At 46.4% G+C, this 13,545-nt stretch overlaps 1 protein-coding gene across 2 annotated transcripts in view; it reads left to right on the top strand.

Moving 5' to 3' along the window:
• Nucleotides 1-13,545, top strand: part of CRACR2B (calcium release activated channel regulator 2B) — a 182,451-nt gene that overhangs the window by 62,224 nt on the left and 106,682 nt on the right. For both annotated transcript variants that reach the window (XM_063944771.1, XM_063944770.1), the window contains exon 2: nt 10,555-10,790. In XM_063944771.1, the coding sequence (XP_063800841.1) occupies nt 10,602-10,790 (189 nt within the window). In that variant the 5' untranslated portion in view covers nt 10,555-10,601. The remainder of the gene's footprint in view (nt 1-10,554; nt 10,791-13,545) is intronic.

Raw genomic sequence — 13,545 nt, 5'->3', positions numbered from 1 at the left:
CTTGAAGAGATTCAAGTTCAAAATGGAATCACTCAGGGCGGTCATCGCCAGCCTGGAGGGGGGGGGGGGGGGATTGGATGGTGTCCCTGGACATAAAGGATGCATACCTTCATGTTCCGATTTTCCCCCCTCACCAGGAGTTCCTGAGATTTGCAGTACAGGACTGTCACTACCAATTTCAGACGTTGCCGTTTGGGCTTTCCACGGCCCCGAGAATTTTCACCAAGGTAATGGCTGAAATGATGGTGCTCCTGCGCAAGCAGGGTGTCACAATTATCCCATACTTGGACGATCTCCTCATAAAGGCGAGATCTCGAGAGAAGTTGCTGGACAGCGTGTCACTGTCCATGAAGATGTTGCAAATGCACGGCTGGATTCTCAATATACCGAAGTCCCAGCTAGTCCCTGCAACGCGTCTGACCTTTTTGGGCCTGATTCTAGACACAGACCAGAAGAGGATTTTTCTTCCGATGGAAAAGGTTCAGGAGCTCATAGCCCTGGTCAGGAACCTATTGAAGCCAAAAAAGGTTTCAGTGCATCATTGCACATGGGTTCTGGGGAAGATGGTGGCTTCATACGAGGCCATCCCCTTCGGCAGGTTCCAATGCGAGGACCTTTCAATGGGACCTATTGGACAAATGGTCCAGGTCCCATTTACAAATGCATCAAAGGATAACCCGGTCTCCCAGGACCAGGGTGTATCTCCTGTGGTGGCTGCACAGTGCTCACCTACTAGAGGGTCGCAGGTTCGGCATTCAGGACTGGGTCCTGGTGACCACGGACGCAAGCCTCCGAGGCTGGGGAGCGGTCACGCTAGGAAGAAATTTCCAAGGTCTCTGGTCAAATCTAGAGACTTGTCTCCACATCAACGTCCTGGAGTTGAGGGCCATATACAACGCCCTACGTCAGGTGGAGAAATTGCTTCGGGACAAACCGGTTCTGATTCAGTCGGACAATGTCACGGCAGTGGCTCATGTAAACCGCCAAGGCGGAACAAGGAGCAGAGTGGCCATGGCAGAAGCGACCAGGATTCTACGCTGGGCGGAAGGCCATGTAAGTGCACTATCAGCAGTGTTCATCCCGGGGGTGGACAACTGGGAGGCGGACTTCCTCAGCAGGCACGACCTGCATCCGGGAGAGTGGGGACTTCATCAGGAAGTCTTTGCACAGATCACGGGTCGTGGGGACTTCCTCAGATAGACATGATGGCATCCCGTCTCAACAAAAAGCTGAAACGGTATTGCGCCAGGTCAAGAGACCCTCAGGCGGTAGCAGTAGACGCTCTGGTACCACCTTGGGTGTTCAGATCGGTCTATGTGTTTCCTCCTCTACCTCTCATACCCAAGGTGTTGAGAATAATAAGAATAAGCAGGGTCAGAACAATCCTCATTGTTCCAGATTGGCCACGGAGGACTTGGTATCCGGAGCTGCAAGAGTTGCTCACAGAAGATCCGTGGCCTCTTCCTCTAAGGCAGGACCTGCTGCAGCAGGGGCCCTGTCTGTTCCAAGACTTACCGCGGCTGTGTTTGACGGCATGGTGGTTGAACGCCGGATCCTAGCGGAAAAAGGGATTCCGGAAGAGGTCATTCCTACCCTGATCAAGGCTAGGAAGGACGTGACATCGAAACATTATCACCGTATATGGCGAAAATATGTTTCTTGGTGTGAGGCCAGAGCTGCTCCTACGGAGGAGTTCCATTTGTGCCGTCTACTTCACTTCCTTCAAACAGGAGTAAATTTGGGCCTTAAACTAGGGTCCATAAAGGTCCAAATTTCGGCCTTATCCATTTTCTTTCAAAGAGAATTGGCCTCTCTTCCTGAAGTACAGACTTTTTTGTTAAGGGGGTGCTGCATATTCAGCCTCCTTTTGTACCTCCGGTGGCGCCTTGGGATCTTAACATGGTATTACGTTTCCTCAAGTCCCCTTGGTTTGAACCACTCAAAACAGTGGAGTTGAAATACCTCACTTGGAAAGTGGTCATGTTGTTGGCATTAGCTTCGGCAAGACGTGTTTCAGAATTGGCGGCTTTATCACATAAAAGCCCATACCTGGTTTTTCACGTGGATAGGGCGGAGTTGAGGACTCGTCCTCAATTTCTGCCAAAAGTGGTCTCCTCTTTTCATATGAACCAACCTATTGTCGTGCCTGTGGCTTCACGGGACTTGGAGGAATCTGAGTCCCTGGATGTGGTCAGGGCTTTGAAGATTTATGTGACCAGAACAGCTAGGATCAGGAAGACTGAGGCTCTGTTTGTTCTGTATGCGGCCAACAAGGTTGGCGCTCCTGCTTCAAAGCAGACTATTGCTCGCTGGATCTGTAACACAATTCAGCAGGCGCATTCTACGGCAGGATTGCCATTGCCTAAATCGGTTAAGGCCCATTCCACTAGGAAGGTGGGCTCTTCTTGGGCGGCTGCCCGAGGGGTCTCGGCATTACAGTTGTGCCGAGCAGCTACTTGGTCGGGGTCAAACACCTTTGCGAAGTTCTATAAGTTTGATACCCTGGCTGAGGAGGACCTCCTGTTTGCTCAATCGGTGCTGCAGAGTCATCCGCACTCTCCCGCCCGTTTGGGAGCTTTGGTATAATCCCCATGGTCCTTACGGAGTCCCAGCATCCTCTAGGACGTTAGAGAAAATAGGATTTTACTTACCGGTAAATCTATTTCTCGTAGTCCGTAGAGGATGCTGGGCGCCCGTCCCAAGTGCGGACTTCTTCTGCATGATTTGTATATAGTTATGGCTTACATAAGGGTTATGTTGTAGTTTTATCGGTTGGACTGAGGCTATGTTGTTGTTCATACTGTTAACTGGGTAGTTTATCACAAGTTATACAGTGTGATTGGTGTGGCTGGTATGAATCTCGCCCTTAGATTTACAAAAATCCTTCCTCGTACTGTCCATCTCCTCTGGGCACAGTTTCCCTAACTGAGGTCTGGAGGAGGGGCATAGAGGGAGGAGCCAGTGCACACCCAGAATCCAAAGCTTTCTTAAAGTGCCCTATCTCCTGCGGAGCCCGTCTATTCCCCATGGTCCTTACGGAGTCCCAGCATCCTCTACGGACTACGAGAAATAGATTTACCGGTATTTTTCTCTGTGTACTTCAGTCACCTTATAACACTTAAATCCCCTGTTTGTGATCTGAATTGCAATCACACTCCACAGGTTTTTTTTTTGTCAGGTACTGTCTGGCTATATTGTACTGTTACGCTCTAGGGCTACATTCACCAATAATGTCTGCGTCACAGAGCGGGAGATCCGTGGCTGATCCTGCATCATGCAATGCTGACGCCGCAGATTTATCTGAGGAAAATATTCCAGCTGAGGGTCCAGGTATTGGGAGTACTGTACTCCTCAGTCAGCCTGCAGCACCGGTGCCACACCAAGACCCACCTTGCCTGCTTTTTTCTTATTTACTAACTACGCTAGTAACGAGACTTGTGCCCCCTGTGGGACCTCCTGTACCTGTACAATCACATATTGTCCCTGTTGTAAATCCACCATGGGTGGATACTCTGTTGACTCAGTTACAGCAGTTAAATTAGACTTTGGTCAAACAAAAGCCTGACCCTCGCCCTCCTAGGACCAAAGGGTCACCTAAGCCTGCCATTTCTTCCTCGCAATCCATGCATGTTTTGGATATTTTATCCGATGAATATGGCGTATATACTGACCCATCAGACACTGATGCAGATGCTTCTGATGGGGAATCTACAACACAGGTGGATGTTCCTGATCTCTTGGAGGCTATCAAACTGATTCTTCAGATCGATGATGAACCTGAACCTCCAGATACGTCTAAGAAACTTGATAAGTTCAAACGTCAGAAGGCTACTAAATTTAGTTTTGCCACATTCTGATCATTTAGTTGACATACGTCGGGAATCCTGGGAGTCTCCAGGAAAGAGATTCTCCCTTTTTCTAAAAAGATGTTAGCTCGTTATCCCCTCGAGTTAAGTAAAAATTGGGAAACCCCGCCGCCGGTGGACACACATGTCGCACGTCTGGTGGTGTCTTCTACTCTGCCTGTCACTACCATCACCTCTCCGATGGAACCAACGGATAAGCGTGTGGAGGGTTGCTTGAAGTCTATTTACACTCTTGTGGGTGCTGTACATAGACCTACTATAGCGGCTTCTTGGGCTGCAAAAGCTATTTATGCCTGGGTTCAAGAAGTTAAAGCGGAGATACCTCCGAATTTTTCTGATCATGCCAGACAGTGTCTTTCATATATTACCACAGCCTCTCATTACATTCAGGAGGCGGCCTCTGATGCCGGTGTGCTGGCGGCCAAAGCGTCTACTACGTCCATTCTGGCTCGCCGGATTCTGTGGTTGCGATCCTGGTCTGTGGATCTGGACTCTAAAATGACCTTGGAGGTGATCCCTTTTAAGGGAAACATCCTTTTTGGGGAAGATCTGAACAAGATTGTTGCTGACTTAGCGTCTGCTAAAACTGCATGTCTGCCGAGTACTAATCCTTCGGCTCCAAAGGCTAAAAGTACCACCTTTCGTTCCTTCCAACCTCCAAGTAAAGCAAGGGGTCAGGCTTACCCGAAACAGGCTCGCACTTCCAAAACCTCTAAGCCCAAACCTAAACGTTCCTGGACCCTTCAGCCTGCTTCCAAACCAGACACGCCTGCTGCATGACGGGGCGGGCTGACTTCTGGTTCGCCCAGGTGTGGTTACAGACCACTTCAGACGCCTGGGTGAGGGAATTCGTCACTCACGGATACGCCATCTTTCAAGAAATGTCCCCCTCGCCAATTTTATTCGACAAATATCCCTTTGGATCCGTTGAAAGCAAGAACCCTACATTTAGTGGTACAATCCCTCCTGGACACAGGAGTGATAGTGCCAGTGCCTCTGGCTCAGAGAGGCAGGGGATACTATTCAACGCTGTTCCTAGTTCTGAAACCGAATGGATCCTCCCGGCCCATTCTCAACCTCAAATCTTTGAACAAATTTGTGAAGGTATCCAAATTCCGTATGGAAACTCTTTGTTCTATTGTTCTGGCCTTGGAGCCCAAGGACTATATGGTATCCCTGGACATACAGGATGCTTACCTACATATACCTATTGCCATGTCGTATCAGCAATATCTGCGGTTTGCTATTGGCAACCTACATTATCAATTCCAGGCCTTACCTTTTGGACTGACCATGGCTCCGCAAATCTTCACCAATGTCATGGCGGAAAAGGGCCACCACGACCGCCATCAGGGTATAAGGATCCTACCGTATCTAGACGACTTGTTGATCCTGGCGAACTCCCCAGAGGTTCTCCTAGTACTTGCATTGCCAAGTGTATCGACACACGTGGGCTAGATAGGAAGCATCTTATCCTGTCCTGATGATTCAGGACCTTCTCCGGAGACCAGAACAACCTTTGGTTGTGTGTGTCCAGTAACGCCCCCAGGTGCACCATGCTCTGAGCAGGCTTTTTGCCAAGAAGAATGGGCAGCTTTACCATCTGAGAAAATAAAGAGCCTCATCCACAACTACCACAAAAGACTTCAAGCTGTCATTGATGTTAAAGGGGGCAATACACGGTATTAAGAACTGGGGCATGTAAACTTTTGATCAGGGTAATTTGGGTAGTTTCTGTTGTCATTATGATATAAAAAGAGTAAACACAGTTGTTTGACAATAAATGCCTTCACCCAACCACTAACCATGAGTAAAAGAAAAGTTTGTGAGTTCTCATTCATATTCTCTGACAAATGGCAAGAAAATCACAAATTCTGCTATATATATATATATATATATATATATATATATATATATATATATATATATATATATATATATATTTTAAAAATATAGAACCGCCTCTCTTAGGAGATCTGATTCTCTCTTTGTCCTTTTTGTTTTTCACAAACGTGGCTGGCCTGCGAATAAGCAAACCTTGGCCAGGTGGATTAGAATGGTGATTGCACAAGCTTATGCGCAGGCTGGACTTTCAGCTCCTGCTACTATCAAGGTCCATTCTACTCAGTCTGTTGGACCTTCTTGGGTGTCCCTAGAACAGTTGTGCAAGGTGGCTACGTGGTCCTCAGTGAACAAGTTCAGTAGGTTCTATGCCTTTGATACTTCCGCTTCCCAGGATGCTTCCTTTGGATGCAGGGTTCTTGTGCCCGCTACAGTGCGTCCCCTCCCTTGAGGGACTGCTTTAGGACATCCCCGATGTTATTCCCTGTGGAATACCAGTGTACCCCGCTGCAGAAAAGGAGATTTATGGTAAGACTTTACCATTGTTAAATCTCTTTCTGCGAGGTACACTGGATTCCACAGGGCGCCCACCTTGACGCACTTGACTTCTTTGGGTTTGTATGGCATTAGCCGCTGGTACCTTCTTCTGTCGTGAGAATGTGGTTCTCTGTGGCTACTAACTACTATTGTCTCTTTTACCTGCTACTGCATTGGACTGGCTAACAAAACTGAGCTCCAGTGCCTAGAGGTGGGGATGTAGAGGAGGCAGTGCAGTGCATTCTGGGAACAGTCAAAGCTTTAGCCTGTTGGTGCCTCGGATCAAGATCCAACTCTACACCCCGATGTTATTCCCTGTGGAATCCAGTGTACCTCGCAGAAAGAGATTTAACAATGGTAAGTCTTAAGGTGTGTACACACGGTGAGATATATTCTTTCGATTTTGACTACATAGTCAAAATCTCAAGAAAAGTTAGTGCAGATCGCAAGGTGAAAGTCACCTTGGGATTCCGATGCTCGGTCCCGCCAGGTCGACATCGCAAGAAAAGATAGACTGTGCAGGCCAGTCAATCCTTGCTAGATCAGTGTACTATCTAGTTCATCTCACATGTCAATTACATCTCACATAAGCCAAAATCGTAAGCACACATAGTCCATATCTCAAGAAAAGTTAGTCAAAATCGGTGGTGCTGTGCTCCGGGGAGTTCAAGGGAAATAGCATAGTCAAAATCGGCCATAGCAATGATCTCACTGTGTGTACACACCATTACCATAAATCTCCTTTTTTTGTTATCCGGAGTAAAAAAAAAAAAAAAAAAAAAAAAAAAAGGGCAGAGTGAGATGTCTGTATACAGCAATCTTATTGTTCGTAAATCTGTCCACACACCTAAAGATTCTTTCAAACCTCCAACTTAGTTGGCTGGTTGGAACAAAAATCTGGTAATGTATGGGAGAAAATGACAACTGACCACTTGCACCCAAACACCGGATAATAGCTGTAAAAATCAAACCGATTTAGCCAACTTGTCCGAATGACCATTTTCGTCCTTTGTCCAGTGTTTGTACGTAAGCGGACAATTATCATTTGCTTGCATACATTACCAGCTTTTTGTTCCAACCAGCCATTGCCCAACACCTAGTTCGGGGTATCCGGAATATTCAACGAGTTTAACAATCTCGAATTTTGGATTTTTAACTTGCAAAAATTTGCCTGATTCCCAGATGTATCGTCCTTCTATGATGGCTGCGGATCGGTGGTTCCTGTCGTATCGGGGAAACCAGCTAAATGTAATGGGGCCTTTACTTTGATTTTTATTAATATAAACTGTGGAAGGGTGGAATGGAAAATATGCATGGAAAGAAATAACCTGTCATCTGCTTCTTCCATCTGAAAACACAAAATGTTGCACCCTTGTAGACCCCAGATTTGGGCCTGCAAATCACAGCATTAGCAGAGTGCTTTGGAACATACATAATTAACCTTCTGGCTCTAACCAGTTTGTCTGTTACCAACTGTTGCTTGTGCTTCTGGGTTTTTATAATAACGTGATTTACAGTAATTTATCGGTTAACCTGTTTGTAAGCAATGATTGCTTAATCTAGTCTTCTGTGTTCACATATGGCCATTGCAAACATTGTCAAATGTCACAAACTTCATATTTGTTCAGATATATATATTATTATTATTTTTTTTTTAAGGATAAGGGAGGGAAGTTAAGAACGGCAGTAGTAATTACTGCAGATCCTGCGAAACAACACCGCTAATAACAAATATGTGTAAATATCAAACAGTCCTAAGAAATCCAAATTGTATGTGCGGGGTAAGAGCAGCCTAAGCATTACTGCAAGGGTTAAACAGAGGTTTAATGGGAGAGGCGAGAAGTCGCATGCTGATCGGTTTCAGGCAGTAGGGATATTGGGAAGGGAGAGAAGTCACTGGACACTCCAATCTAGGGAGTCTGAAACATAACAATAGAAAAAGGGTCACTACTGTGCAATAATTCAATGGGGGCAGGGGTCACATAACGGGAAAGTCAAGGCGACCATCTAGTCAAATTGAGATGGACAATCTTGTAAGAGAATTGCAATATAGACGATATAGGGCCTAGTTTGGAAGGAACTGCACAGCTGCAAGGAAGCGGCTGTGCAATTCCGTGTCCTTAAATTTCAAATGCAACAGGAGACGTCTGTAGGCGATGGATGCCTCCTGTTAGCGAGGGTCCAAGTGCTGCGCCAGAGCATACCAACATCTGATCAAAATATATACAATAGTGACTGGGGCTGTGGGTACAATAGCCATAGTCTGCAGTGTGTGCAGTCATCGCCTGACACCATTTGAGGCAATAAGAGCTGATGGTCCGACTTCAGCAGCCACATCAGTCTAATTTGGTTGCACATATACAGTATGAGGACATATTAGACACAGACCATGATGCATATGCCTGATGACGAGATCTGCCATTGGTATGGAAAGCTTAAAGACAGCATCCTGAATGTTGTTGATAAATGACATATTATTGTATAAAGTCACATGTCGCCCCAAGTAAAAAGTAGTGCAAAGAAAATACTGCACAAAGTATAATTAAAGCTGAAGATGATGCGTGTCACTGAGGCTGAGTTTGCTGTAACGTGGCCGGATGGTGGTTTCCACGTTGCTTTTTGTATGTTGGCTGCTTGACGCGGTGCTGACAGTTATTTTCCATGGTAATGTTTATAAAGTCATGGTCTATGTTTGCTTTTTTCCCTGTCTTTCGTTAAACTAGTACACTATAGTTCTGTGTGTGTTAAGAGCAAACACATCATTTTCCATCATATAGTGGACGTGTCATGTATAGTACATACTTTATTCTTACCCATTGTGCTTGTGTTCAGTTTGTGAGTAAATTAAATGATAGCACTTTATATATACACACTGCATTTGTTCAGTTAATAACCGCTCTCAATAAAATAACAAAAATATACTAATCAAATTAAGAATATAGCTGTTCTAAAATTGTGCAGCACAGTGGTTAGCATTTCTGTCTAACAGCATTAGGTTCATGAGTTCAGTACATCACCAGGGCCTGATATGTGTAGAGCTTCTATCTTCTCCCTGTACACATGCAGGCATTCCTCTGCTGTCCACCCACATTCCAAAGATATAATAGTGGGTTAATCGGCTTCTGTCAAAAATAACTCTGGTTTATGTGTCCGCTTGTGTAAAGGGCAGATGTACTAAACCTTGGAGAGTGATAAAGTTCCAGCCAATTGGCTCCTGACTGCCATGTTACAGGCTGTTTTTGAACAGCCCTCATTTATTCACCCCTTTATACCTCACGTTCTGTTCCACTCTCAGAAAAGAAAGGAAAAGTCCAAGAAGGGAAAGAGCCATGGGTAACAGAAAGATGGGATAGCAGAGCATGATCCGGCAACGCTAGTTTATGCACACAAGTGAACCTATTTTTCCAATATGCATATGACAATGATAAATTAATTGGCATTACATTTATTTTACCCTATCCCCTGACACCCTGGCTTATATCCCCATCTTCCAACACGACCTTGCCTCCGCTTTTTCAATCTCCCATGGGATTCTCTATTACCGCTTTCAGCGGTAAAACCCAGCTTTTGAGCCCGGGTCCGACCCGTGTTTAACCCTTCCTTTAACCCGGGATGAAATGCCAGGTTGCTCGACCCGGGTTATTCACTTTGGCGCTTTCACACTGCACCTCGACCCGGGTCGACTCGGCAACATTCCGGCAATTACCCGGGTTATTTTGGCGATGTAAAAAGGGGTATATCCTGTGACATCACCTCCTTCCCCTGACGTACCCTCCTGAGATCATGTGCTTCCCTACATACTTGACAATCTGTCTGTGCCTGGCAATCTGTCAGTCTTGGATAAAATAAAAACAAAGATCAACACTGAATACCAATTAATTTACATAATTGCTAATGTTTCATTTTATTGAATAATATGCAACACATGGAACAGTTTTGTACCATGCTTGTTATTACATGGAGTTATGAAGTGCGTTATTACTTATTTAATAAAGTTATTCTGACATTTACTGTTACATTTTGTTCATACTGTAGCTTTGTACTGTATTAGTGAGCCCGTGCCAGGACAGCGGCTACGATAAGATGTTATCCTGGTGAATATCCTTCTTTTTAACTAAAATGGGTTTGATAAATAGGCCCTTATGTCCTGGCTGAACACCTGCAGTTTAGTGCTATATGACACCACTTTAATCAAGCAGAGACTACTTCAGATAATTTCTGGTTCAAACTGTGGTGACCACTGTTACGGTCAGGGGATTACTATACTTATAAGCATTTCCTTACTATTGTTGTACTCTGCTATTTCCAGCTATCACCTGACGGGTGGCGGAACATTCCCATCCACCACCTCAAGACATGGAGCAGATGGGTACTTCACCAAGATGCTCCCCATGTCTTAGGGGAAGGAAAGGATTCAAAACTTCCAAGAAGTCCTCACCATCCCATTTAGTCAGCGAGCCTGAAGAAATGATGGGAAAAGCAGAGGAACTCTTCCAATTGTGTGATAAGGAGGAAAAAGGGTTAATAACCAAACGAGATTTGCAGGTAGGTTCCTCAACTCATGTTTTATGGTAAGTCAGCAATGTCACAGATTGGGCCATAACCAGTATTCTGAATGTTTTTATTGGCCAAAATGGAACATAAAGTTGGGTGACGTCATCGTTTGGACATGTACTAAAGTTGTCAGTCAACTGGAAGTGTAAAGTACTGTTTCTATTGGAATCTGGTTATTTAACGTGTCATAACCAGGGGATAGAGTTATCAAACCTTCTGAAGATGACAAGAGGAGGAGCTGCTCAAAGCATGCAATCAGATTCTAGCTTATCCAGGACATATAAAATTATAGCTAGAATCTGATTGGTTGTTAAGGGTAAAACCCCACTCCTTCCTGGGCTCTTTATAGTGCCCACACACAATGTGATTTGAACTTTTTAGTTCATATCGCATCACGTCTAGTTCAAATCACACCGTGTTTATGTCCCTTGCGATGCGCGTTCCCGCGTAGTCCATATCGCAAGGTTAAATAGTATGTGCAGTCATGTATTTTTGTACTACATCGCATGCATTACATATTGTAGTGTAGCCAATATTGGGTGTAGTTCAAATCGCATATAGTTAAATAGCATACCCACTTAGTCCAAATCGCATAGCACACATTGTATAGGCTCAAAATGCACCAAGCACAGATCTCACCGTGTGTGGGCACCATCAGTGTTTTCTGTAGTGCAGGGCAGTGGTTAAAGTGGGCCGAAATGGGGAGGAACTGCACTCCGTCACCAGTTCCGCATCCACCCGGCCACAGCATCAGGTCCCGGCTGCATTGTAAAGTTGGCAGCGGCCGCCAGCCAATCCGGGCTCGCAGACCGGCTGCAGCACCAATCAAAAGAAGGGGCGGCTATTATAAAATCTGGCGTGAGCCAATCATGGCTCGCGGTCCACCAGCCAATGAGAAGCTGCCAAGTGGCAGCTTCTCACTAGCCGGCGGTCCGAGAGCCGTGAATGGCGCACAATCGGTGCCAGATTCAAAGAGCGGCCTTGCTTCTGTTGAATAGCAGCTGGTCTGTGAGCTAGGACTGTCTGGCGGCCGCTGCCAGCTTTACACCGCTGCCAGGACCTGATGCTCCAGGCCACAGCCACTGATGCAGGAGACCCGATGCTCCAGAGTCCAGGCTCTCAGGACGCAGGGGGTGAGAATGGGGAGGGGGTGAAAGAAGCAGGGGGTGAGATGGGGTGGGGGTGAAAAAAGAAGGGGGTGAGATGGGGAGGGGGTGAAAAAAAGGTGAGATGGGGAGGGGGTGAAAAAAGCAGGAGGTGAGATGGGGAGGGGGTGAGATGGGGAGGGGGTGAAAAAAGCAGGGGGTGAGATGGGGAGGAGGTGAAAAAAGCAGGGGGTGAAAGAAGCAGGGTGTGAGATGGGGAGGGGGTAAAAAAAGCAGGGGGTGAGATGGGGAGGGGGTAAAAAAAAGCAGGGGGTGAGATGGGGAGGGGGTAAAAAAAAGCACGGGGTGAGATGGGGAGGGGGTGAAAGAAACGGGGTGAGATGGGGAGGGGGTGAAAGTAGCAGGAGGTGAGATGGGGAGGGGAGGGGATGAGAGGAGCAGGCGGTGAGATGGGGGAGTGAGAGGAGCAGGGGGTGAGATGGGGGAATGTGGAGCAGGCGGTGAGATGGGGGAGTGAGGCGCCAAGGTGAGATGGGGGAGGTAGAGGCACCAGGATGAGATGGGGGAGTTAGAGGAGCAGGAGGTGAGAGGAGCAGGGGGTGAGATGGGGGAGTGAGGTGCAGGGAGTGAGAGGTGTAGGGGGTAAGTAAAGGAGAGAGATTCAGATGCTCAGACACAAAGGAGAGCATATAAGGAGTAAGGGATACAAAGGAAACAAGAAAGCAGAAGGGACACATGGAAGACATAAGAGAGATGAGCAAAGGTTCAACATATACTGCTATATTGTAAATCAAATCTAAAATTAGGAGGGGGGGGTCACTGCTGTGGGCATTGTGTGTGTAAGTGGCTCTGTTATTGTGGGCATTGTGTGTGTAAAGGGCACTAGTATGTGGGGCGGGCAATGTGAATAAGATTGTGCTACTGTGAGGCATTATTTTCAATTGGGGGTACTTTTGTGTGGACACATCCCTTCCTTGTGAGGCCACACCCCTTTTTGCAACACGCACGCCTCGTGACATGAGGTCCCCCACCTCTCCAGGACCACTTTAAGCCCTGGTGCAGGGCATTTATTGGGCCTAATTCAGACCTGATCGCAGCAGCAAACTTTTTCTCTAATGGTCAAAACCATGTTGCACTGCAGGTGGGGCAGATATAACATGTGCAGAGAGTTAGATTTGGATGGGGTGTGTTCGAACTGAAATCTAAATTGCAGTGTAAAAATAAAGCAGCCAGTATTTACCCTGCACAGAAACAAAATAACCCACCCAAATCTAACTCTCTCCACACGTGTTATATCTAGGGCAGGCCTGGCCAACCTGTGGCTCTCCAGCTGTTGTAAAACTACACATCCCATCATGCTTTGCCACAGTTTTGCTATTAGAGAATGCTAAAACTGTGGCAGGGCATGCTGGGATGTGTAGTTTCACAACATCTGGAGAGCCACAGGTTGGCCAGGCCTGATCTAGGGTTACCACCTCATTCCTTTAATTCTGGACACAAATTAATTACACAGGTTCTGTGGCTGATTAAAACCAGGTGAAATGGAGTCTTGAAGTCAGCCAGTCACAGAACCTGTGTAATTAATGTGTCCAGAATTAAAGGGACGAGGTGGAAACCCTAGTTATATCTGCCCCACCTGC

Source organism: Pseudophryne corroboree, chromosome 11, assembly GCF_028390025.1.
Source record: "Pseudophryne corroboree isolate aPseCor3 chromosome 11, aPseCor3.hap2, whole genome shotgun sequence".
In the NCBI taxonomy this organism is placed as follows: Eukaryota; Metazoa; Chordata; class Amphibia; order Anura; family Myobatrachidae; genus Pseudophryne; species Pseudophryne corroboree.
Note: the sequence above shows the minus strand (reverse complement) of the source record. Positions and strands in the feature narration are given on the sequence as shown.